General features: G+C 36.3%; 1 protein-coding gene and 1 long non-coding RNA gene across 2 annotated transcripts in view; both read left to right on the top strand.

Annotated features, from left to right (window-relative positions):
* The window catches only part of LOC149777187 (telomerase-binding protein EST1A-like), a 134,248-nt gene extending 124,829 nt beyond the window's left edge, over positions 1 to 9,419 (top strand). Inside the window, exons 17-20 of the mRNA XM_089942555.1 lie at positions 3,839 to 3,989; positions 4,664 to 4,875; positions 7,862 to 7,943; positions 9,289 to 9,419. Coding sequence (XP_089798681.1) covers positions 3,839 to 3,989; positions 4,664 to 4,875; positions 7,862 to 7,943; positions 9,289 to 9,419 — 576 coding nt within the window. The remainder of the gene's footprint in view (positions 1 to 3,838; positions 3,990 to 4,663; positions 4,876 to 7,861; positions 7,944 to 9,288) is intronic.
* A 958-nt stretch (positions 9,420 to 10,377) lies between these two features.
* On the top strand, positions 10,378 to 25,415 carry LOC149777186 (uncharacterized). Its single transcript, XR_016416162.1, has 2 exons — positions 10,378 to 22,244; positions 22,377 to 25,415. It is a non-coding gene; the product is annotated as an uncharacterized LOC149777186 (long non-coding RNA).
* The last annotated feature ends 494 nt before the right edge of the window (positions 25,416 to 25,909 follow it).

Raw genomic sequence — 25,909 nt, 5'->3', positions numbered from 1 at the left:
GACATCACTATAAACTGCCACACTGCAGACATTGTAGCTATATGACTGAAAAATTGTTAAACCTATGTTAAAAATCCTAATCACACACACACACACACACACACACACACACACACACACACATCTCAGCCCAGCATTTCATTCATTTGGACATGGAGTTCTGAACCATCTTGTTGATGTTGTTGTCTCAAGAATGTGTCTTGAATCATTTAGTGGAGTCTTCTATTTGCTCAGAGAATTGAAGTTCAACCCTTCTTTCTTCACCTCATAGGTCTCCTCATTATAAGGCCACACGTCCGTGAGATCCCTGCAGATGATCCTTCAATCCCAGTGGTGGCAAACCCTTGCACCTTGTTTTATGGTTTAGGGCCACATGGAGTTTCATTTCAGCAATCTGAGAACCTTACTTGGCTTAAGACAGGCAGTCTGCAGCAGGAGTAACAGCCAGAAACCATGATCTGCATGCATGAGCAAACAGGCTGGGTACCCAACTCATTCCTTCCTTCCTAGAATTTAGTGGGGCAAAGCCCTCTAGGTTCAGTTTGTATCAGTTTCCTGATGATCATGTCCATCATGAATACATCTGCATTCTGTCCAACAGTTCGATTGTTGCTATGTACATTAGGAGGCAAGTAGGATCTAAGGCGCCTGACTACTGTTATCTGGCTTGACATTTTTTAGGTGTTGTCATTGTCAATGAATCCACTTGTACATTACAGGCAGGTGCATTGTTCATGCAGACTTGCTGACCTGCCAGAATCAGCTTTTTAATACTGATTGGTCCATCCACCCCATATTCTTCAGCAAAATCTATGTACAGTTGTATAGATTTCAGGTGGACGTGTTTTGGATAAGATGGAAATGCCAAGCTCCCAACCATCATTTCTATTATACTAGTTCTGAGTGCAGTCCTGATTGTATCTCACAGTTGGGAAAAATCATGGAACATGAACCTGAATTGAGCAGCAGGGATTCCCAGGAAGATCTCTCTTTGCAAACTAAAACAATCTCATATTAAGGCTTTTCCCATTGAACCTGGAGAGAAAGAAGTTTTCAGTACAAGTGTTGGCAAGAATCATGGGGTGAAGAAGGCCCACCACTTGGAAAGGCAAGTGTTGGCAAGAATCATGGGGTGAAGAAGGCCCACCACTTGGAAAGGCAAGTGTTGGCAAGAATCATGGGGTGAAGAAGGCCCACCACTTGGAAAGGCAAGTGTTGGCAAGAATCATGGGGTGAAGAAGGCCCACCACTTGGAAAGGCAAGAGGAGACTTTCTTCCATTTGTTTGAGCAATTCCACATCACTGGCTTAAAAGTTTCAGTACCACAAATGTTTTTTGTTTGGGATTTCTTAGAGGGGAGGCCAGCCCCCATCACCAAAACGAGCTAATGTCTGTGATCTCAGACACTCAACCCTGTAACCCAGTATCTGTAAACTGGATGCAAGATTTGGTCCAGTAATGCCATTCAAATCCAGATCAAATACCTCCTGAAAACAGCCAATATTTTTAATCCCAACAGTGTGTTTTTAGAAATGTTTTACTATATGACAGTATCTATTACATGGTTTAAGGACAGTTCATGAGCGTTGGTGTAAGCCTGGTATGTTGGAGGTAAATTTGCATGTTTGACAACTAAGCTAGTTTTATCCAGCAAACACTATCAGTGTTCATTCCAGAAATGGAAAAGGTGGGATCTGATGACCCCTAACAGGTAAACAATGGGTAATTTAGATTTTAAAAAGAACATCTCTCACAAATACACTTACATTTATCTTGGTAATGCAAGAGATTGAAACACGTCATTTTCACAGGCACTTATGTTATGGATTTATTAGTTAGCATTATAGCTGTTGAATCAGTCCTTGTAGAGTCACACTGTGACATATTTTTCTACAGTTTCCTTGTCTATTAAAAAACCAGCTGTTTTCACTGATCAAAACATGGTAAAATTGTTGTTGGCAAGGTGATTGTTGCTAATTTTGCTTAAGTCAGACTCAGTAATGCTGATTCAAAGTTTATAATTCTGGACATTTACTGTGGTTCCATTTATTCTTATGGATCTCAGTTTTCATCTCTTTTTAGAAGACATTTTTGTGGTTACTTAAATTGGGGGATATGCCTGTTAAAGTTTACATATTTGTAGATATTTCATGGATTAACCTCCATAAACAATACAAAAGAACAAAACTATGACAACAACAAACCGCGGTCACTTCAGTTGTTACAACAATACAGTCGTCTAAATGAGCGAAAGTCAGACACCCATCAAGATCAGACATTTATACCCAACATCAAAGGGAGTTGATTGAGCTAATCAGTTTTTAAAGTTCATGTATATGATCTCTTACTTAAAATGCTTTCTGTTGACCATTGTGGCTCTAGAGTGGTAAGATTCAGTTTAGATCACTTGCAGGGTTGACAGTATCATCATTCCATATGTGAACCAAAGATATGACCAACTGCCCCTAGTAGTCCTTGGCAATATTTAATGTGTTCAGAGCCCACAAAGTCTAAAGATGATAATGAAATTGAAAGAAAAAAAAAATGGAATCTCCTTTTTTTGAACCTCCCTTATATTTGAACCAACTTCAGCTGCTGGACTCTACAGTAAATAACCACTACAGAGAACAATTAAAATCACACTTGCATGATTGTTTGGCTAAACAGGTCATGGAGACCATCAGGGGAAAAGGAAGATATCACCAGTGATGATTGGTGTACTTTTTTAGTGGGCTTTAAAACAACATCAGTCTAGATGATTCATGCTGAATGTATAACTGCAGATGCCACAAAAATGTGTGAAAGATCTGATCTAATTATCCATGGCTTTCATTCAGTAATTTCATACATTTGTGTGTACAAGTAGACTTGATTGACACAATGTTGATTCATTGATTAGTCCAAAAGTGTGAACTTCAGTACTCTGCTGTAATTAGTGGATATACATGGTGTTTCATTAGTAACTGTACTTAAAGTAATAGTTCTAGTATTTTACAGTCTTGTTCATTTGGATTAAGCATGCATGGATGAAATGAGATGTACTTTGAGGAGGATTTAAAATTTTCTGACAACAGTTTGACATGATGAATTTTTTGTTGGGTCTTCAAATTTGTGGTTCAGGGAAAGAAATCAAATCCACAAAAATTGATACCTGATGAAAATTGGTGAAGCCATGTTAGTGCCAAAATAATAAATTCATTACCTGAGTGCTTGTTATCGTTATTAACCTCCCAGTTTCAAACTTTCTTTATTGGGATTTGAATTCCTTATGCTCAAGTAACCATCCCCCTCACAAACTTTTTTGGACTTATTGTTTCTACACTTTATCCTCCCGGTTATACACTACATTGAAAATAAATACAGGAGTATTTTTGCTAAGATTTAATTTTTCAACTTAAAATTGTTTTTCATAACAAATGACAATGTGCTGTCCATTGGTGCCAATCCAATCAAAATCAGCAATATATTTATGCCAGCCAATGAAATTAATCATTTTATGATTCTGCCAGCCAATGAAATTAATCATCTTATGATTCAGCCAGCCAATGAAATTAATCATCTTATGATTTAGCCAGCCAATGAAATTAATCATCTTATGATTCTTTGGCAATGTTTAGTAATCCTAAGGATGTGCTTAACTCAGTCAGCCAAAATGATTATTTATCTTTCCTTTCTTAGGTCTTTTTGTGTGAACCCTACAGGTAGCATGGAGGAAACTTTCTTGCACCAAAGATGAAAAATAAGAGTCAGCAGCAAAAGAGTGCAGCCAAAAATGAACCCAGCAATATGTAGGTCTTGTTTTGAGCAAAGTTGTGATTACAATTCATATTTGTTTCAGAAACTGCTGGAGAAAAATCGTCACAGGTTGATAGAGCTGGAAATAAGACCTCTGTTCCTTATTCCTGATACGAATTGCTTTATTGATCATCTGTCCAGTATCAACAGATTGCTGCAGTCAAAACGTTACACTATTGTTGTACCTCTTGTTGGTCAGTATTATCTGTGTTCATGATGGTGGTTTCATTTAATAGCTTTTTAAAAAAAATTCTTGTCAAGAATGTCATATTATGAGAATGATGATGTAGATGATAATATTTATGTTATAGTGATTTATATATGTCATGTTATGTATTGGCTGTCAGCAACTTTATATTGTCCATGAATGTTGCTTGGTTTACTTCATCTTTCATTCTTTACTTATTATTGGGTTTGCACAAGGTTAGTCAGATAATGTCCTATTCATAGTTTGTATCAGGAGATACCAAATTTAAAGACTGTGGAAGGGGCAGAATTCTAGATAGTAAAACATTTGTTTATTTTCAAACCAGTTCAATATAAGCTGAAATTTTGTTTATGTTTGGTATTCTGTTTTGATCAGTTGATACAGTTTTTGAAGCATACCTTGATATTGTTCAGTAATATTTCATGATTTAAATATCAAACAAATATATGTGGAATGATGAAATTTAGTTGCCTACAAATAAAAAATGTATGATGCATAGAGAAGATATGTAGATTTTCATTGTAGTAAAAGTACTTGTCCCACATTTATTTCAGTCCCGGTTTTTGTTATCTTCCACAACATTTATGATATTCTGCAATAACAATTTTATTACAGTAGTGAAAATGATGTGGTAATATAAATCATCATTTATAAACTCAGTTATCAATGAACTGGATGGTTTGTGCCAGGGAAGCCGAGAGGGCCAATATGTCAGTACAGATCATGCTATCAAAGTCAAGGCCAAATCTAAGGAAGCAATTACCTTGTTAGAGGAGGAATTTGAGAAGAAGACTTCACACCTGAAAGCCCAAACATCTAAAGGATCAATCCTGGAGACCATAGCATTCAGAGCCGAGGAGACAGATTCCAGTGTAAGTGAAGAGTTCCACATAAATCAGAACTTGCATACTGTGTTGATTATATTCAGATCCTTTTGGAAAAATTAGACTCTCTCTGTATGCTCTGACAGTAGTGTAGTAAAGCTGTATAGCTGAAAGATGTTTGCTTCCTCACTCTGTCTTTATTGAGTGTCTACAACCACGTTGTCCAGTTGTCCAGCACTACCTATTATTGGAACAGATAATAACATCTGTCTATCCTTAAATCCATCAGGCTATTTGTTTAGGTACAGCGGTCCCCCTCTTATAAGGCCACCCCTTCTGCCCCCGGAAAGTGGCCTTATAAGACAAGTGGCCTTTCCAAAGGGGGACCACATTTTTTGTGAGAGTGTATGTAATGTGCATAGTAAGAAAGCTATATACTTCAAAGCATTTAATATCTTCATTTAAAATTAACATTAATTATTTAAAGGTTTTTCTTGTTATGATAATAGACTTATTTCAATTTAACATACATTAATAGTTCTTATTCTTGATGTAAGTGTGAAATGTGAGTGTGGTATTGTTGTCATGCACATTACAAGGCCTCTCAGAAAGTCATTTAAAACCTTGGTACATACATAATTCTCTTTCCATTTGCTCATTTTCTCACTGCTGCTGAATAATCACCTTATCTGTTGTGACGTTTTTTTATTCAAGTCCTTTCAACATAAATTTGTTTGGTAAGCCCCCCCCCCCTCCTCATGTCATTGAGTCTAATAACTTTGACTTTTTTTATAAAGTAGTATGTCTCAGTTCATGAGAGGATATGATAATGTTTTGTAATAATTTGTACCTATGTTGGTATGTACTTTGATTTAATTGTGCAGCTGAAACTTTTGTAGAGTGGATGGAATGCCTTCTTCATAAACAAAGTGATGCATGTACTGTCACATGATTTTTTTGGTCTTTGTCTGGTACCCTGTTTTGTTCAAAGTAATTTCTCTGTGTTAATCAGCTAAATCTATTTTTAGCCTATGCTGAACATATTATGATCTTAACAATTAGTCCGGTTGTAATCATCAAAGAGAAAAACTCGACACCTGTCTGAAACCCAAAACTCGATATCACAACATTGTTGAACCCATTTCCTGTAAAATTAGCTTTTGTAAATAATAATATCATATAATCTTAGTGTTACATGTACTTTAGCAAGCATTTCTTTCAGTAATGGAATCCTGACATCAGGAGACAGATATCAGTAGAGATAATCTGATTACTCACCTTATCATTTGAATTAATTATTGGTACTGAACACATTTAAAATAAAATGTGGCTGCTTGTGAGGGGAACTTTTTACATTTTTGTACCAATATACTGGCTTCTGGTTGCATTAGAGGGGTGACCATTATTGAGGGGTGCTTAAAAAAAACATAGCATAAACTAGTTGGTGCCAAAGGAATTCTGGCCGTAAAAAGCAGATGGCCGGTAGTTGGGGGCGGGGGAGCATTCAAGAGGCAGACTGCTGTATGTAATTGTTCCAATTTTCTTGGATTGGCTGCAGCCAAACTATGTTTGAAGATTTATTGTTTTTAATTATTTAAAGAGTTTAGTTAGGACTAGATTATTTTTATACCAAGTTCATCAGAGTTATAGCGGGGCCCTGAGCGGCCGAGTGGTCTAAAGCGCTCTCCCATTACGGATCATTGCCATCTCACCTCTGTCTGTGTGGGTTCGAGTCTCAGATTCGGCTAATGTGGGTATGTGAGAAAGCTTGCCAGTAGCTTCTCGTGGGTCGGTGGTTCTTTCCAGGGTTTTCCCGGGTTCTTCCTCCACCATTAATACTGGCCGCCATGTATAGCCTATCGTGTGCTGACAAATGGCGTTAAACCCTACAACAACAACAACAACAGAGTTATAGCCCTTTATGGAATTAGTATCATTGTGGTATCAGTTTCAGAGCTGTTAAGAAGAAATTGCCAAATAATTCATAAACAAAATTAAGTTTATTAAAGTTCATTTACATTTTGAATCATCATTATGCCTGTACTGAAATTCAGAATTTAAGTTCTTTATGAATACCATATTTTGCTTTCCTTGTTTATAATGTCGTCTGTTTCGAAGTGGTTGATAACATCACCACTTGAGGCCAACACAGAGATGAGAAAAGAAATGTACAGTCACAGGAAATAGCAACAATGGCAAATATAAAAATATATGATCTCAGTATGAATATTTTCTTCTCTTTAACATCGATGTATACTTAAGTTAAAGCTTCTTAGTTATAACAATGATGCAGTTTACAACCATTCTGAAAACCATGCAAACTGCATTTAATTCATTTATAACAGGTTTAGAAATGTTTAATATTGTTTCATTTCTAAAATTATGTAATTGTTAACGCACCATTATAAAAATATTTATCTTTTTAAAAACATATATTAATTTCAATTTATTAGGGTTTTTTTCTTTATTCAAGACTGGAAATAAAAAAAAGAAATATCTTTAAATTCAACTGCTAAGTTTATAATTATTTCATTTAATGGGCTTCATTGGGGATAAAAAGTGATGTTGGCTGAAAGAAATCACCTGATTTTATTAATTTGACAGTCAACAAGAAAAAAGTTGCACCAAGGGTTTCACTTCATTGACATTATGGAAAAAAGGGTATTTTGAATGATTATGAAAGAGTATCAGGCAATATGATGTTTCTTGGTCATCGTTACACATAATGTGTATTCTTAAGGATTTAAACAAACTTGAAGCATTTTAAATTACTGTCAAGAAAATTTCTGAAAATTGCATCATCAGTTACATGTTACCTAGAGTTTAATATTGTATGTACAATGTAGCATTGAAATTTTTATTTTTCCAAATTTTTTTTTAGAGAAGTTTATTTTGTTTCTCCTTGATCTGATACATGCAGATTTGTTAAGCAGAGAATAGGCATGCTAATACACCGTTCTAGTCATTCTAACAGGCCAACACTGCAAATTACCATGTCATTTTGAAAGGGTCACATAGAAATTTTTCTTTTCAGGGTAACAATGATGATCTTATTCTGTCCTGCTGTCTGCACTACTGTAAAGACAAAGCCAGGGATTTCATGCCCAAAGACAAAGGTAACAACAGCTGTTGTCAGCTTGGCCACAAAATCACCTTGGATATGTTTTAAGAAGTGCTTCTTTTATTACTTTACATTATTCATTTTACATTTAAAAAAGAAGACACCTGGCTGCAGCTGCGGTGGCTGAGGTGTCTGTCTTTATGCATTACAGTCAAAATATAAGATTTAAGCCCAGAGATAAAAACTTGAGCACAAAAATGTATCCACAAATCAACAATCTTGAAAACTAAATTAAGCAAAATTGTACACAATTATGAGAGGGTGCAATTATAAAAGATCTTCAAACTTGTAATAGGGGGCCCCGAGTGGCCGAGTGGTCTAAAGCGCTCTTCGTTACGGATCACTGCCATCTCACCTCTGTCTGCGGCGGTTCGAGTCTAAGATTCAGCCAATGTGGGCATGTGAGAAAGCTTGCCAGTAGCTTCTCGTGGGTCGGTGGTTCTTTCCGGGGTTTTCCGGGTTCTTCCTCCACCATTAATACTGTCCGCCATGTATAGCCTATCGTGCTGAAAAATGGCGTTAAACCCCACAACAACAACAACAACATCAAACTTGTAATACTGGTCTGTTGAAGAGAAGTTTTGATTATTCAAAACTTTGAAGTCTGAATCTGAACTTTTACTAAACAGTTTGCATAATTTCAGGGCCTGTTAGAAAAAATGATAAAATTGAAACATTGTCAATATATAAGTATATTCATCAGAAATGTTTCTTTTATCCAAGACATGCCATCAATAAATGACACACGGGTAGAAAATAGTTACATTGTCATTTGCTGTCTGTTGTTGATCAGCTGTCATGCATTATTAGTTGTCAGCTTTGTGTGTTTAGTGAAGATTATATTTTCTGTTATTACCTGTTGCTTTTCTCCAGATGTTACACATTGAACCAATTAGTTTGCATGGAAGATCAGATTAGAAGGGGGGCCCCGAGTGGCCGAGTGGTCTAAAGCGCTCTTCGTTACGGATCACTGCCATCTCACCTCTGTCTGCGGCGGTTCGAGTCTAAGATTCAGCCAATGTGGGCATGTGAGAAAGCTTGCCATTAGCTTCTCGTGGGTCGGTGGTTCTTTCCTGGGTTTTCCGGGTTCTTCCTCCACCATAAATATTGGCCGCCATGTATAGCCTATCGTGTGCTGAAAAATGGCGTTAAACCCCACAACAACAACAACAACAACAGATTAGAAGGTCAAAGCAAGCAAATATTTTGGATATTAGATGTTAATGTTCTAATTGATTTAAATTTCTGCAGGGGAAGTAGCTTGTTGTAACTTACATCTCACAGTCTCTTCAAACTTGTCTGAAATTTGTGTATGGGTTACTGTTTTATTTTTCTTGCAGATTCACCAGTAAGACTGTACCGAGATGTTGTTCTTCTAACTGATGATCGTAATCTAAGATTAAAAGCACACACATGCAATGTACCTGTCAAAGATGTTCCATCCTTCATCAAGTGGAGCAAAATCACCTGAATCTTGTGTAAAAGACACAGCCGGGTTACTAGTTGAAAATCCCAATCCCTAAGGAAACGTGAATCCTATATTGCGCCCCAGCACAAAGTGGGGAAGGAGCATTTGAGAATGGTTTTTGTCAAGAATAGAATGAGAACTGTATGTATATGTTACAGTCTGTAAGTCAAAGAGCCCCCTGTTACATCCCATAATTTTTGTTAAAGTTTGCATGGCTTTGGTTTGCGAGACTTTCATGTTGTTAGCCGGCAGTTTACATGTTGATTTTGTTGTTTGGCTGCATTTTCAGGAATGAAAATGAAATCAGAAGCCAATGACAAGATTTATGCAGCTGATGTAATAAGAAATTTGAAATTCATGGGATTCTCACTTCTGACTATAGGTCTCATTTTAAATGTCTTAATAGGAAATATAGGATTTTTCTAAGAGTGTTCATTTCATAAATTTCTATGAAATGAGCACAATTGTTACATTAGATTTACAATGTGACAAAAATCAGATTTGTTCAGTATAAAACCACCAACTAGTGTAGTAAAATGACTTTTGGACATATTCTGACACCTCGGATATGCCTTGGTCTGGTATAATGTAATGACACACTTTGTAACTTCATCACATGATATTACAAGTCTCTAATGTTAGTATAGCTCTCCTTTGTTGTGAGTCATTGCATTATAATGAAATTCTGAATATAATGTGGTACCGAATTGGATCTCTTGAACAAAATTAAGCCACTTTAATTGAATTGGTTTATCATATTTATGATATTATGTGTTGGAAGTAAACAACATGTAGCTTAGTATTATATCTTTATTTCTTTTTTAAATCATTATTATTTGAGAAAATTTGATCATTCCTATTTCATGGTTTGGTAGCATGCATGGTTGTCAGCATACCATGGTTTGGTTTATGGTGATATTCTCAGTATACCATTTTTCAGTACATAATATGGTTGGCGTTTGTGGACCCAAACTACCATGTTCTAATGAGAGAGAGCTGTATGCAGATGAAATGGGTTATAAAAAAGTAATTTCTCATTCGAATACTTTCCCCAATCACATTACGTTAGGAATATTAGACTACTGCATCATTACTCCAGCCCTACTAAGAGACAAAAATCTTTTCCTCCCTTTTTAATATGGTTGGTTTCAGCAAGTTATTAACATGCTGCATTGCTAATTTATGGTTTATTTTTCCTTGCTTGTGTAGTTTCAGTAGAACAGTCAACTAAATACCTGAAATGCATAAGTTCAAAGTATAGTTGATAAATTTAATTTGCACCTTTTTTTATTCCTTTGTTAGTAATGAGGAATATATTTATATTAGCGAGTTAGTAACTTGATGAATTGCTAACTTATGCTTTGCTCTCTCTTCTTGTGTCATTTTCAGCAGTATGTTATTTAAATGCTATTTATGCATCCTCAGAGCATGGAAGCATGGAAGTCTACCATGACTCTTGTTTTGTTTATCTAAGTATACACCATCTATGATGTTCAGTATATGTAATATGTAGTCGGAGGAAATCTGGGCTACTGTATTAGATAGTCACATACTAATTTGCTAATTTGTGCTTTGTTAACTTTTCTTGTGTTGTTTCAGGAGAAATGCTTACTGAAAGCATGAAATGGACATTGAAAGCAGTAGTTCATTCAGCATTACAGGGAAGGAAAGATGGAATAAGTCAAGGAAGACAACATATGATTTGTTCTTGGCGATACTGACTCATTGGGTAGTATTCCCCAGTTTTAGGCAGCCCAGTGGGTAGAAGTCTCCTGCATGTCCAAGCAAGGCATTTGGGCCTGTCAGGGCGCATGAGATTTATATTGATCTACCTCCATAGCCATCTGCACAGCTGCCGGCCGTCCAGCTGTCACCAGCCATCCAGCCATCACCGACCATACAGCGCTGGAGACCTTTTAAGAAGACAGCCCAGCCAACTAATTCATTACTTGCATTTTCAACTCATTGGGGGAATGTTTCCCAGTTTTAGGCAGCCCAGTGGGCATAAGTCCCTGCTGCATGTCAGAGCATGGTTCTGGACCTATAAGTCAGGAGGCATGGAGTTTGTTTTGGATCCATTGAATTCAATGCATGAAAAAAAACGCACTTTCAGTGGCTGTCCAGCCATCACTGGCCATCCAGCTGTTCCAAAAGGGGAACATTTTCATTGAATCAGTCCAGCCCACTATGATTTATGGAGATCTTAGTGACAAATCTGTCCATCTAACCATGCTCTTGGCAGCATGCCCTTTCTGTGCAGCTATTTCAGTGAGAAATCTGTCTGTCCAGACAGGCCCTTGGCATAGCCAGTACTGGTAATAGCCAGACCATCTTCCAGGCCCACCATTTGCCCGGCAAACCAGCTGGCAGTCCTGGCATACTTCCATATGTTCCCTGGCTGTCTACAAGGGAGACCTTGGGGCATTTTCCTAAGGATAGAACTGAGTCTTCATACCAACTGTTATGTCTTCACCATGACTGCAAGTAAACCCACATTGGGCCTCATTGCACAGTGAGTGTGATGGAACTCCTTCAGATCCACCATCTTTCACATCATACTCAGATCTGACTATGGAATGGTCTGAAGTTTAGCTTTCAAACCACCATTGAGGACTCTTTTAGGGTGTTAGCCATTCAAAATGCCCTCTGCTCCCAACTGGTACTCTAAAGAATTGGTAGATCTTGACAAGGAGGAAGAGATGCCATCCTTCTGGTTCCTCTCCCAATTGGATAGACTTCAGGCAACATACACCTTCAGTACAGATCTCCGACACATGACAACTATATAGCAGCTGTTCATATGTCAGAGTTGGTTTGGGATGTCGTGGCACCTTCATCATTATTGGATTTGGTCACACTGGAACCTTTCATACTCAGTGGATCTTTGTCTCTCCAGTTCCAGACCCAAAAACTTACGTCATGGATGCACTGTCAGCCATTTGGGAAGGGTTGTGGGCATTTGCCTCCCTTTCCATGGTACCGATACTGAAAATAATCCAGAAGTTATGGGGTCAGAATGGCAAGATGATCGTGATAGCCCCTATCAAGTAGGACAAGTCCTGGGTCACCGATCTACTTGTTATAGTGATAGATCTGCCTAGGAAGATTCTGGCCAACTCAAATCTTCTCCAGCAACCACAGTTATGGGTGGTCCTTCAAAGCCAGACCGTCCTGTTCTACATGCTTGGCTGTTATCAGGACAGCCTTGTGATAAAAACAGTTCAAACCTTTGATAGCCTCCATCTCAGAGATTTATTGTCACAGAGGCAAACCTTGATTCCAGAAGGTCTTGCTCTTGTGGTTGCAGCACATAGAGCCACCAAACCCATCTAAATTAATCAATTCAGCCAGTTGACTTTGATGGATTCACCAGTGAAATTTTGTCGGTAAGGGTCATTGATCAAGTGACCCCAGGCTGTATTGATAATTAATTAGAAGAATGGGTTATCATTCACATGGGGAATCCAGCTGTTTTTCCCTAAAAGGATACCCGAGGTAGAGGATGGCTGTTCAGCATCCCATCCTCCTATTACTCATTCTCCTAACGTAATGTGATTGGGGAACATATTCCAAGGAGAAACCAAAATTTTAAAGTAAATTATTTTCTCCGAGAATACTTGTATTACAGTGACATTACTTACAAACCCTCCCAACCACCTCTCCATGTGAGCATCCTTAATAGTATCTTGTTCTGCTAAAAACTAGCGACACCTGCCTGTCCCAAATATAATTAAAGGGCAAGAGTTATTGCCCTTTGTCTATTGGAAATAGACAGGAAAAGATTATTGTTTTCTTTAAGTAGGGTTGGATTTGCAAGGTAGCTTGCTTACATTCCTAACGTAATTTGGTTGGGTAAGTATTCTCAGAGAAACATAATTTATTTAAAAATGTGCTATCTGTGATATCATGTGATAAATAAAGTCTCCAGAATCAAAAGTCCAGTGAGAATTTACATGGTTTGTTAATATTTCCAGATAATATCAGTTCCAAACATTTTTATTTATTAGTAGTCACATAAGTGTCAGACTGGCCCCGAGAGATGTATGTTAAATGTGGATGTAAAAAATCTTTTTGAGTATGACTGTTGGGCTACTATATTATTAAATTTGTAAATTGCTGGCAAATTTCAGTAGTGAAACAGCTGAAAATTCATTTAATCATTAAACTCAGGATGTACTTACCAAAGGTGGCAAAGGATTTTATGTTTGAAATATGTTATCCAATCATAATACATTAGGATTACATCCACTACCTTAAAAATCCATTCTCACAAGCTAGAAAGACATTCATCATGTCTTTTATGTTTGTTAATAGCAACAAAAGTGCTAAAAGTCATTTTTGGCCAAGACAGAAGTCTGATGAAAGTTGTGTCTCCTTGAATAGAGGAACAGCACCAAATCCCATCAGTTATCGGTTACTTCAACTTGTGCTTGGTCAGCACGTGCTTGCAGGAAGCCTCTCAACTACTATGCACTTTGTGTCTTTTCATACGATCCTTTGGTGTTTTCTCACCTCAGGGAGATATAGTCTTTTTTTCTATGTACACCTTGCTCAGTCATAACAGTAGATGAATATTTTGCACTTCAAATAAGTTTGTCATATTGTTATGTATATTTGATTTAATTTAATTGTTTGTTGTTAGTTTTAATTTTTTTTATTATTCCATTAAATGCTGTTGTAATGTAATTTTATTTACTGAATTTGATATTTTCCAGATATTTAGTTCAGTTTTTCAAAAACCTAATAATAGAGACGTATCAAATGTTGACCTAGTTCCTGACCTTGATTCAGAATCAGTGCACAACTTCTTTTTTTAAATTTTTTAAATAATTTTTTCTCAGAGTAAAATTGTTGGTTTTAGTCAAGGCCATACTGGGAGTATATGATATAAAGTGTCTAACTTGTTCTTGAAAGTGATCATGTGACCCTCATATGGGAATCTGTTTTGCATCTTAAATTAGTGTATAACCTTTTTCTAAAGAGAATATAGTTAGCCTGGCTTTTAAACACTAGGATGTAAGGTGTTTTTTTGGTTGTGACCAGTTGGAGTTATATTTTAATTTTTCTTCAAATTATTTGGATTCTAAGAGATTAATTCTTTTCCCTGGGAATATTTAAGTGCTCATACAGAATTCTTGGACAAAGATATTTATTAAAATTTTATTCGGAATTCAAAACTGGAATATTATTTTCCATGGTTCAACAAGGAACTGTAGACACATCAGTACTACACTGACTATAGCATACGTCATTGCCTTCCATTCTGGATTTTTATCAGGACTTGAGCTCAAATTCATTAGAACATTTTATTACTAGGACTTCTAATTTTTAATTCTTGGATTATTCTTGGATTATTTTTGGATTTGAGTCTTAAAACCATAAGTTCTTTTCCTCATTTTTACCTTGTTGTTTCTAGGGAAATAAATTATTTGTTAAATTTTGCAAAGCTTGATGTCTTCACGTTTTTCTTGTTACTGGTTATGAGAACCTAAAGACATAACAATATGATCAACTAATTATTGTCATCTTAACTGCCTGTTCGACAGTATTTATTGTTCATCTCAGAACTAGTGATTGTATAAAAGTTATATCAAGTAAATAATCTTTTTTTCCAAATAATATCATTATTTTTCTAATTTTTTAGCATTTATCTTCATTCATAGCATCAACTTCATTGTAATCTCAGTGTGATTCTAATCTGATTTCACCAGAATATGTAATTATTTTGCTTTGACTAAGTATTGATATCAGCAGTGATGGGCAGAGTTAAATATAGGGTGTATAAGTGCTTCAAACCAACTGAGGATGATCAATCCATCTGTATTCATTTTATGAAATATCACAATCAGCACATATGCCAGCATGACAAACTTGAATACTTAACTTGTTGCCAAGAAGAAGCAGGATTTAGCCCCTTCAGAAGCCTTCATTGCACATCAGTCTCCTGCAGATCCAGGCTATTGTTAATGCCATTCTCTTATAGCATGAGACATCTGGAAAAGCATTCTCATTCCAGCTGAAAACTACACCGTCTTCAGATACATTAGAAAGCAACTGAATACCAATACCCCACACCTCTGCCTGCTGGTTTTGGAATTTTCTCAGTTGTTAGTATGCAATAAAATCCACCACGTCTCAGGATGGTTTAGTTTCTAGCCAGTCCACATGAAATGTCCCATTTACCCCTCACTCACACGTTGAATCTTTGACTCTTTGGGTTTACTGTTGTTAATTTATTTTAAGTGAAATGGAGTGCCAAACTCTGACCATCGTATTGCTTGTCTAGAAATCCAGAAGACTGGGGAGTTAACACCCTTAACAGAATTGGAATGGTTTTGATGCATACACCTTCTCCCCAGCCCCTCAGTTTCTCCATGCCTTGCAGAATCAGCAAGGAATCAGAGTGTGAACTATCCTGAATGCTCCCCTTGAATGAGAAAATTTGTGGATCATTGACCAGAACCGGAAGAGATTCCCAAGAAAAATCGTGCCTTCTCCTTGCTTGCTGAAACAACTGTGAATGTAGGTTTTTCACCAATTCCAAAGATGTTAACTTGCATGCCTGACCCATATCAGACAACAAAACAGTTCTCTGAACAAATAGTGGACAGATTTGCTGCAGCAACAATGCCCACCAGTTTAAGAGCTTATAATTAGAAAATCAAGAAATGTTTTCCTGCTTGCAAGCAGAGACAGATCTGTTTTGTAAGGTCCTCAGTATGACAAATATCTGTCATCAGGAGCCACATTTCCACACTCTCAAATACTTTTTGCCATCAAGGAATGTAGGATATAGGCCAGAACATAGATCTGTCCTTCTCACCAATTTTAGCTGCTCTTAACCAAGGACTTTGCCCCATTGCCTGAAATGGAATCTAGTGTGGGTTCTGATGTTATTGAACAAACACCCTTCAGAACTTCATTTTAGAGTTTCTTTGACTTACCTTTCACACAGGAAATGCTTCCCAGAGAACCAGAACTATCTGCAATTCTGCCATGACAGTGGCCTGGGTGGCAGAGTAGTCTGAGGCAATTCTGTCATGACAGTGGCCAAGGTGGCAGAGTGGTCTGAGGCAGTTCTGCCATGACAGTGGCCTGGGTGGCAGAGTGGTCTGAGGCAATTCTGCCATGACAGTGGCCTGGGTGGCAGAGTGGTCTGAAGCACTTGCCTTTGCAGATAACTCACATATCATCTCTTTCTGCATGGGTTTGAGTCTAGACTCAATCATTGTGGGCATGTGAAAAAGCTTGCCACTAGCTTCTTTGTGGGTTGGTGGTTCTTCCTTTGATCTTCCCAGGTGCTTTCTTCACTAAATATACTGACTGGCATGTATGGCTTGTCATGTGCTAAAAATAGCATTAAACCCCAAAAATTACAGATTACAAATCTGCCATGATGCTTCAGTTCCTTCAGTGAAGACCTCTGCATCCATTGACAAGAACAGGCTCCTGGTACATGGAAATTAGTCCTTTGTCAATTTTCTTTGAACCTTTCTTCCTAAGTTCATCTTCAGGACCCTGTCTGAGCCTTGAAGTAGTACCTAAAACAGACTGAACTGGTCAGAAGAGGGACACTGTCTGAGCCTTGTAGTAGTACCTAAAACAGATTGAACTGATCAGAAAAGGGACACTGTCTGAGCCTTGAAGTAGTACCTAAAACAGACTGAACTGATCAGAAGAGGGACACTGTCTGAGCCTTGCAGTAGTACCTAAAACAGACTGAACTGGTCAGAAGAGGGACACTGTCTGAGCCTTGAAGTAGTACCTAAAACAGACTGAACTGGTCAGAAGAGGGACACTGTCTGAGCCTTGAAGTAGTACCTAAAACAGACTGAACTTGTCAGAAGAGGGACACTGTCTGAGCCTTGAAGTAGTACCTAAAACAGACTGAACTGGTCAGAAGAGGGACACTGTTTCCACTCAGGATTTATCATCCTGGCACCATTGGGTTATCTGCTAGCTGACAAGAAACTAATCCAAGACAATTTTATGCATATTGGCTCACAATGTTAGGGTAGTTGCCACGGGAATAACAGTCAAGCATGAATATTCCCAGGTCAACATCATTAAAGCCTTGGAAAGAAGACAAATTTATACAGTTCTTACCCTCATAGACTGTTCACTCCAAAAGGGATTTATTCAATCTGGTGAGACTTTTATGAGCAACACAACAGGCTGTCTTTCTGAATTGTTAAGCAGTTTTGTAGTTATATAGGTTACTCTATCATGGCCGGATTTGCAGGAGTGTAAAGTTTTCTCTAGATTGTATCCACACATTGATTGTGTGCTCACCTATTCCATATCTCACATGAGATTGAATGCTCTGAGGTTATGAGTTTGAACATCCTCTGCCTCATTCCTATTCTCCTAATGTTGTTATTGATTTGATTTCTTATGGCACAGCATCAGGAGTAGGTTATTTAGTGTCTAGCCAGTTGGAGTAAAATACCTTGCCCAAGAACACTATGGTAGCTGGTCTGATTGTAGATCCAAGCCAGTTGGAGTAAAGTACCTTGCCCAAGAACACTATGGTAGCTGGTCTGATTGTAGATCCAAACCAATTAGAGTAAAGTACCTTGCCCAAGAACACTATGGTAGCTGGTCTGATTGTAGATCCAAGCCAGTTGGAGTAAAGTACCTTGCCCAAGAACACTATGGTAGCTGGTCTGATTGTAGATCCAAGCCAATTGGAGTAAAGTACCTAGCCCAAGAACACTTTTGGTAGCTGGTCTGATTGTAGATCCAAGCCAGTTGGAGTAAAGTACCTTGCCCAAGAACACTATGGTAGCTGGTCTGATTGTAGATCCAAGCCAGTTGGAGTAAAGTACCTTGCCCAAGAACACTATGGTAGCTGGTCTGATTGTAGATCCAAGCCAATTGGAGTAAAGTACCTAGCCCAAGAACACTTTTGGTAGCTGGTCTGATTGTAGATCCAAGCCAGTTGGAGTAAGTACCTTGCCCAAGAACACTTTGGTAGCTGGTCTGATTGTAGATCCAAGCCAGTTGGAGTAAAGTACCTTGCCCAAGAACACTATGGTAGCTGGTCTGATTGTAGATCCAAGCCAGTTGGAGTAAAGTACCTTGCCCAAGAACACTTTGGTAGCTGGTCTGATTCAAGATCCAAGCCAGTTGGAGTAAAGTACCTTACCTAAGAACACTATGGTAACTGGTCTGATTGTAGATCCACCCCCACCCCCAACCTTTTCAGCTCTGCATATGGCACAACAACAACTGAGCTGCCATGCCTCTACTGTGTTATAATCACTTGGTGATAATATAGGCACACCCGCCCAATCTCTCCTATAATTTCATTAAGAAGAATGTGCACACCCACGTAATTAATGATTTGATGGAACTTGGTATCAGTCCGTCTATCTCGGGGTTAGACCACATCTTATTCATGGTATTGAGACAAACTGTTTTGCACTTTTATTGCTAATAGAAGCCATAAGATAGTGGTGAACGTTTTTTTGCTTAGCAAGTCTGGATTTGCAAGTTAGTGTTTATATTCCTAAAATGCTGTGAGTATGTAAGTATTATTAACGATATATATGTTATTAACAAATATTGGTTTTGTGGAGTAAGATATAAAAGGAATCATCATCAATTGTTTATAATACATGTCTTCCTGGTTATAATGTCATTCATTATAACATGAGTCCAGTACTGCTATGAACCCATTAATCAAAATGAAACCAAAATGTATGAAGTGTTGTATTATATAATATTATTCTTTTAAAAACATTATTTGTAAAAATTAAATGCACAAATACCATGAAGTGTGATTTAGAACTACTGTGTTTTTACTAAATGACTGGTGTTTTGTTTATTCCTTACTCTCTGACATGCATACATGCAGTCAGAGAATTTTCTATCACTTCCAGTGTACCATTTAAATACCTAACATGGTGAGCAATTACTGCAAGCCCCCATATTACACAATTGTTGTGTTTCCAATAGTGATCATATAACTTGTTTGTGGGACAAAGTATAAGCTTGTAAATTTTTAAGTTTTTTTTTTTTTAACTACCAGCATATATTGTTATTGTAGAAGACCAGATCACATGTCTAATGTGACCCTCAGGACCTCCTGTACTGAGAGCCCATGTGAATATGGCCATCTATTCTGATGGAATAGTAATAACAAGATTTTCAGTATGGCTGGAATTATGGGTTAGGTTATGTGTAGGTCATGCACCTTTTAATTTTTACATATTCAGTGTGTGTGTGTGTGTGTGTGTGTGTGTGTGTTTGGTCTGGTTATACTCAAACTGGCTTATACACAAGTATATATGGCAATTCATTTAACGTGAATACTACTAATTTTAGCTATTATGAATCCTAATTTTTTTTAGTCAGATAATATTCTTATTTTCTAGTCTTCACTAAAAATATTAAATTTTAAAAAATCATATAAAATTGCATAATGTGAAATTCACATAAGTCAAAATCATATAAGGGGTGGTGATTCCTGTACTGATCTTAACTGCTGCAATATAATGGGAAGATTCACAATAATAATTCAGAAACAAAGATGCTACTTAAGATGAAAAACCTGCACATAGTTACAAAGACAATGATTTGAAGATGGGTAGGCATGACTACTTGCATATAAATATACCATTCTTAGAAATGAATACACCATGAGTGTGTTTTTTCATTCCTCTGATTTCTCAGCAGCAGGCATGAAATATAACTTACTTGATTCTGTCCTTGACTTGAGTTGTCAGTCATTTCTGTGATCAACTACTGATTCTTTTATGACTGATTGAATTCAATTGTATTTAAATAGTTCAACATTAATACATTCAAATCAAGTATTCATGCATTAATTCCTACATATTTTAAAGTTTACAATTTTAAAGTAACTTTCTTCTGAAATTCTTATATGTGATTACATTAACACCTGTAGAAATTCAGACACTTGAAAAATTAAATTGTTGTGTTTCCAAACATTTATGTTATTCTAGGATTCAACTGTTTGAATTAGTTTGGTTCTTCAAGTTATTTCTGTTGTTAGAGTGATTTTCCATGACATGCAAAGCATAAAATATGTATTTAAAAAGATATTGAAGGGCTCTTTTATTATATTTGAATACACAAATAATGAGGCATACATTTACCATCATGGACTCGATGTAATTGTGTGCTGCAATATGTTTTCAGATATGCAATGTTAATATTTGTATTTTCTTTCTTTTTAGAACACTGCATGTAATATTCGTAAATTTCAAACAACAGAAAAATATGCAGATTATTTGAATAAGGGTTCAGTTTATGATATGCCTGCCATTTGTCATGCTGTGACTCTGCCTGCCTGTTCATTAATATGTTAATTTTTCCTTTTCTGCATGATAACTTCAGTTCCTCAGCTTGTACCTTTGCCAAACTTGGTGGTCTGGTTGCACTTGAGTAAGCAAGAAGCTGGTAGATTTTGGGGTAAAAATGTCAGATCAAGTGGACTCAGACTGAAAGCGGAAAAATAGTTTCTGCACAGCAGCATTAGCTGTACATGTACCTCCTAGCTAGACCAAACGTTGTGGATAGTCACAGTTGGTGTAAGAAAGAAGTCTATCAGGTTTGGGGTCAAAAGGTCAAGCACTGTGACTGAAAGAAGAAAAATGCATTCGTCACAATAATATTAGTTTTACATCACAGACCTAGACCAGTCTTTTTTGTTGATAACAGGGTTCTCAGTAAATGCATGCCCTTGGGTTTTGATGCGTGGAATTTAAATTTACCCATTTTTGACACATGAAAATTCCAACCTGTGCATTTTTATGATTCGCATAGATATGGGATGGATCATCAATCTTAATTACCCTTGATCCATGCGTGGCATGTTTGCCTGTTGAGCAAACACTGTCCCTAACAAACTGACTGTGTGCGACAGCGATAAAAATTTGTTAGAGTTTTACTATTTACACCTTATTGTCTCCTATGTGAAATCAATATGAACTAGGCAGAGCCATGATGTCTCATGATTAGGTGGGCATTAGTTCTACATCACAGGCCTACACCAATCAAGGTTAGATTGTTTCCAGGTTATCTTTGATATTTATGATAAAAGAAGAATCAGTTTTGTCTTGATTGGAATAACTTTTTAATCAAATATTGTCATTTGTCTGATTGCCCATTAACATAACATCTAATTTTACCAGTGGCAGGACATAAATACATTTTAAAATGCCATCTACCACACATACCATTTTATAATTACAAATCTATCATTTTGAAACATAAAAAATTAATATTTTTTAAAAGACAAAATGATTCCGTGTATTTATGTGTATTTCTCCTGAGATTAGAGTAACCAGTGGAAACCAGTCTACTGCAGACTGGAAATGTTATACCAGTGGAAAACCAGTCTACTGCAGACTGGAAATGTTATACCAGTGGAAAACCAGTCTACTGCAGACTGGAAATGTTATATGTGGTAATCAGGTTATAGAGGCTAACATATGTATGTAATGTGTAATTTCTAAGCAAAGTAAAATTAATTTGGGATGTGTTGTTTGATAGCAAGATAAGAAAAAAAAGGGCACTTGATATGTCACCTAGGTATTTATGTGTATACATTTGATATGTCACCTTGTTGTTTAATTGTATATGTTTGGTATGTCACCTAGTTATTTAAGTTATTTGATGTGTCGCCTATGTATTTAAATGTATACACTTTATATGTCACCTAGGTATTTAAGTGTATACACTTGATATGTCATTTAGGTATTTATATGTATACATTTGATATATCACCTAGGTATTTAAGAGAATGCACTTGATATGGCATCTAGTTATATAAGTGAGTACACTTGAAATGTCACCTAGGTATTTAATTGAATACACTTGAAATATCACCTAAGTATATAAGTGAGTACACTTGAAATATCACCTAGGTATTTAATTGAATACACATGAAATGTCACCTAGTTATATGAGTACACTTGAAATGTCACCTAGGTATTTAATTGAATACACTTGAAATGTCACCTATTTATTTAATTGAATACACTCATTTAGTTGGGGCATTTCATAATGTTCTTTGTATAATCACAGCCAGGTAAGCAGTATGAAAACTTACTGTGAAGAAAGGTATCATTTTGGTAAAGCTAGTTGAAGATGATTTTAGTGTAGTTCTTAACTACTCTCTTAGCACAAGTTCTTTGCACTGTGCTTCTTACCTCTGTTGCCAATTCGTGGATAACTGGGTATTTCTGTTGCCAACTCATGGACAACTGGGTCTCTGTTGCCAACTCATGGACAGCTGGGTCTCTGTTGCCAACTCATGGACAGCTGGGTATTTCTGTTGCCAACTCATGGACAACTGGGTGGTTAATACATTATTGATACATGACTTAGGGATAAATAATTTGTACTGACTAAAAGCACAAAATGAGCTCCAGTCATTTAACTTTGTGGGCAAATTTACCATGTAATCTCCTGTAGTCTCCAAAAAATGTAATGAATAAATTACATTGTTGTCTCATCACTGCTTTTCATTCGTTTGTAAATAAACAAGTTACATGTTTATAGCAAGCTGGCATTGCTGCATATATCAAATCTGACTGCAGAGGTGTAATTACCCTCATATGGATACTGCCTATATCTGTCTGCAGTTGTGTAATTACTTTCATACAAATACTGCCTGTGTCTGTCTGCAGATGTGTAATTTCATAACAGATACTGCCTGTGTCTGCAGATGTGTAATTACTTTCATAACAGATACTGCCTGTGTCTGCAGATGTGTAATTACTTTCATCACAGATTCTGCATGTTTCTGTCAGCAGAATAATGCATTAATTTTATAAAACTCTTATCATGGGATGCCATTAAATGATTAAATTAGGGAGAAACAAGAGAAAGAAAATAACCAATGTCATGCATTGATTTTACTTGACATCATTGGTGTTTTTGAAAGACAATGACATCCTAACAGATATTGTGTAGTGTAAGACACCGAACTCAGGATATTATCATGACGCTCACACACACCAGGTTTCTAGCTCTTTACGTTAATAATTGTAAAGCTTGAAGTCCATTTATTTTTTAAAACGAGTTAAGAAATTCCTCTAATTTGATAAAATGCCAAAATTTTCCTCAAAGAAAAAGCAGAAGTAATGCCAAGAGAATACAGGATATTGTGACCTTATTTTAATCCTTGATGTTTGTTTAATGTTCAGTAAGAAACTCATAGTTCCAAACCAAGCAATTAGAAAGATTGAAAAATCTCACTTTGAGGAAGAAAATATTTAGCAAAACAGGGTCAGACTCCTCCATCGTAACACTTTACTCAACTCCATCATCTGGGTCAAAAATCTCCTGACCACTTAGAAAGCTATATTTTGTGTAACATTTGGAATAACATCTGTAACCCAAAATACTGTCATATGATGGAGATAGTCTATAACAGGCGTGGGGAACTTCTGTCAGGACAGAGATCAGATAAGTGATTTTTAAAGTCATACCCTATAATGTAAATAAACAGATAAAAATAGGTCACGGTCTAGATCTTACCCATTCAAGGTCTATTCTGTGTCCAGTTTGATACATGCTGTACGAAGCTAAATATAGAATATGACATTTATTTTGAGATTCCTTTTATCTTGTAGTGTTGTTTCCTCTACCTCTAACATATACACATACCAGTGCCTTGAAGAATTTTTACTGGTAATAGTTGCCAAGCATACAAGTGTACAAGTTATTGCTGCATATTCAGGTTACATTATACTTATCTTGACCTTCTTCATCCAGATGTTTATTAATACAAAAATGTGGATCAGTTTGTATCACTACATGTATCACCCTTCATAAAGGGAAAAAAGTTACAAGTTGAAATTTTACATTTACACCTTGCAGGGTCTTTAAATGGCTGAATACGGACCATGTAATTTTATGGTGGTAAACTTTATTTTAGAGTCTTAGTTGGGGATATAACATTTTAATATGAATAAATTTTGATATTCTGCTTCATTTGTCTTGAAGACAACACTGTAAGTACTAAGTCACTGAGTTTATCACACAATATTTATTATTATTATTATTATTATTTAATAATTCCAAGTTTAATGAGGGTAACTAAATTCGAATACAAATGGAAATGCTGTAGATGGTATACACCAGTTTCTGTATCGAACATGCTAATATCTGATCTTAATTATTCTTGACTCTCTGCAGTATTTTGATAACAGGAACAGTACAAATTTAACACTAAAATTAAGGAACATACGTATTCAGCTTACAAAATTTCTGCACAGAACTAAGACTAATAAACAATGATGGGCAAGTAAATTGGTTCCATGTGGCAAATGGTGCAGATCCTGTAACAGATGGATCGTGAGATTTAGCCGTTATCTTTATGGTGAAGAAGTCAGAGTGAGCATTATGATTATTTATCAAGATTGCTAGGTCAAAGTAAGCCCATGTCTTTGTCCAATATGGCCACTGTTAGCTGCCTATATAAGGGTTTTGAAAGATGGTAGCTTAATTAAGTCATAGACACCTGGAGGTGTTAAATTTATTTTTTAAAATTGTATGATACCTTTGATAAATCTGGCTTATGCATGTATTATGAAATATATTTGAATAGTTTTACACTTTTCTTTATAAGTGTTTGAAAGAGAATTTAATTTTTGTTAAATATGGCAGTGTGAGATTTTGAGACAAAATTATTAAACATTGATGGAATATGTCCTTAAGGAATTCTAACAACGCAAAAATCAGATGTAAAGATGATTTTTAAAAAATGTAATTTAATGTAGCCATAATATTCAACCTTTCCTGTGGTGGTGTCAATTTATATGTAATTTAATGATTGATGCAAATAATTGTATATATTTTATGGGAAGAAGCTTTATTTCTTTATAAATGAAAATAATAGCAAGTCTGTGTAACTTTGACATGAATGTTACTTTTTTATGCAACTAAGAAGTTTGTAAATTTCATAAACATTGAATGACTGGCTTTCATTTTGATTATGATTAAAAAATTTATTAAAAACAACTTGATCCATGATTTTTTTCTTTCTCACACAGAGACCCTCTTTAGGTTAATAGCACACAGAACACACTGTTAAACTTGCCTTAAAGTTCACATGTGTGTTTAGCAATCACTAGTGCAAATAATTAAGACATTTACCCAGAACTGCATGAATTTTTTTCAGGGGGGGGGTCCTCATAGTGCAAATTACAATCGACATCTTGTATTATAGGACTAAACAGTCATCTGTCTTAATCATTTTTTCAGTAGTTCAAAAAGTAGGAAGGATTTTTTTTTTCCATCTGAGTCGAAGAAGTTTGATGGTGTCTCTTTCTTCACAAAAGCATGCAAATAAATACATTTTACTTGCTCAGGCCTGGCCAGTTTTGCAGTATTGCCAGGTGAATGTTTGCCCATACAAGTTCCCAATTTACATTCTGAAGTGTGTAGGAAAGGATAAAAGTCCACATTGCCTCCAATTTAGTCCCTGGCTATTGATACAAAATTCAGTGGGATGG

Source organism: Sinohyriopsis cumingii, chromosome 18 (assembly GCF_028554795.1).
Source record: "Sinohyriopsis cumingii isolate HCF-2022 chromosome 18, ASM2855479v2, whole genome shotgun sequence".
NCBI lineage: Eukaryota > Metazoa > Mollusca > Bivalvia > Unionida > Unionidae > Sinohyriopsis > Sinohyriopsis cumingii.
This window is presented reverse-complemented; position numbering and strand designations above follow the sequence as displayed.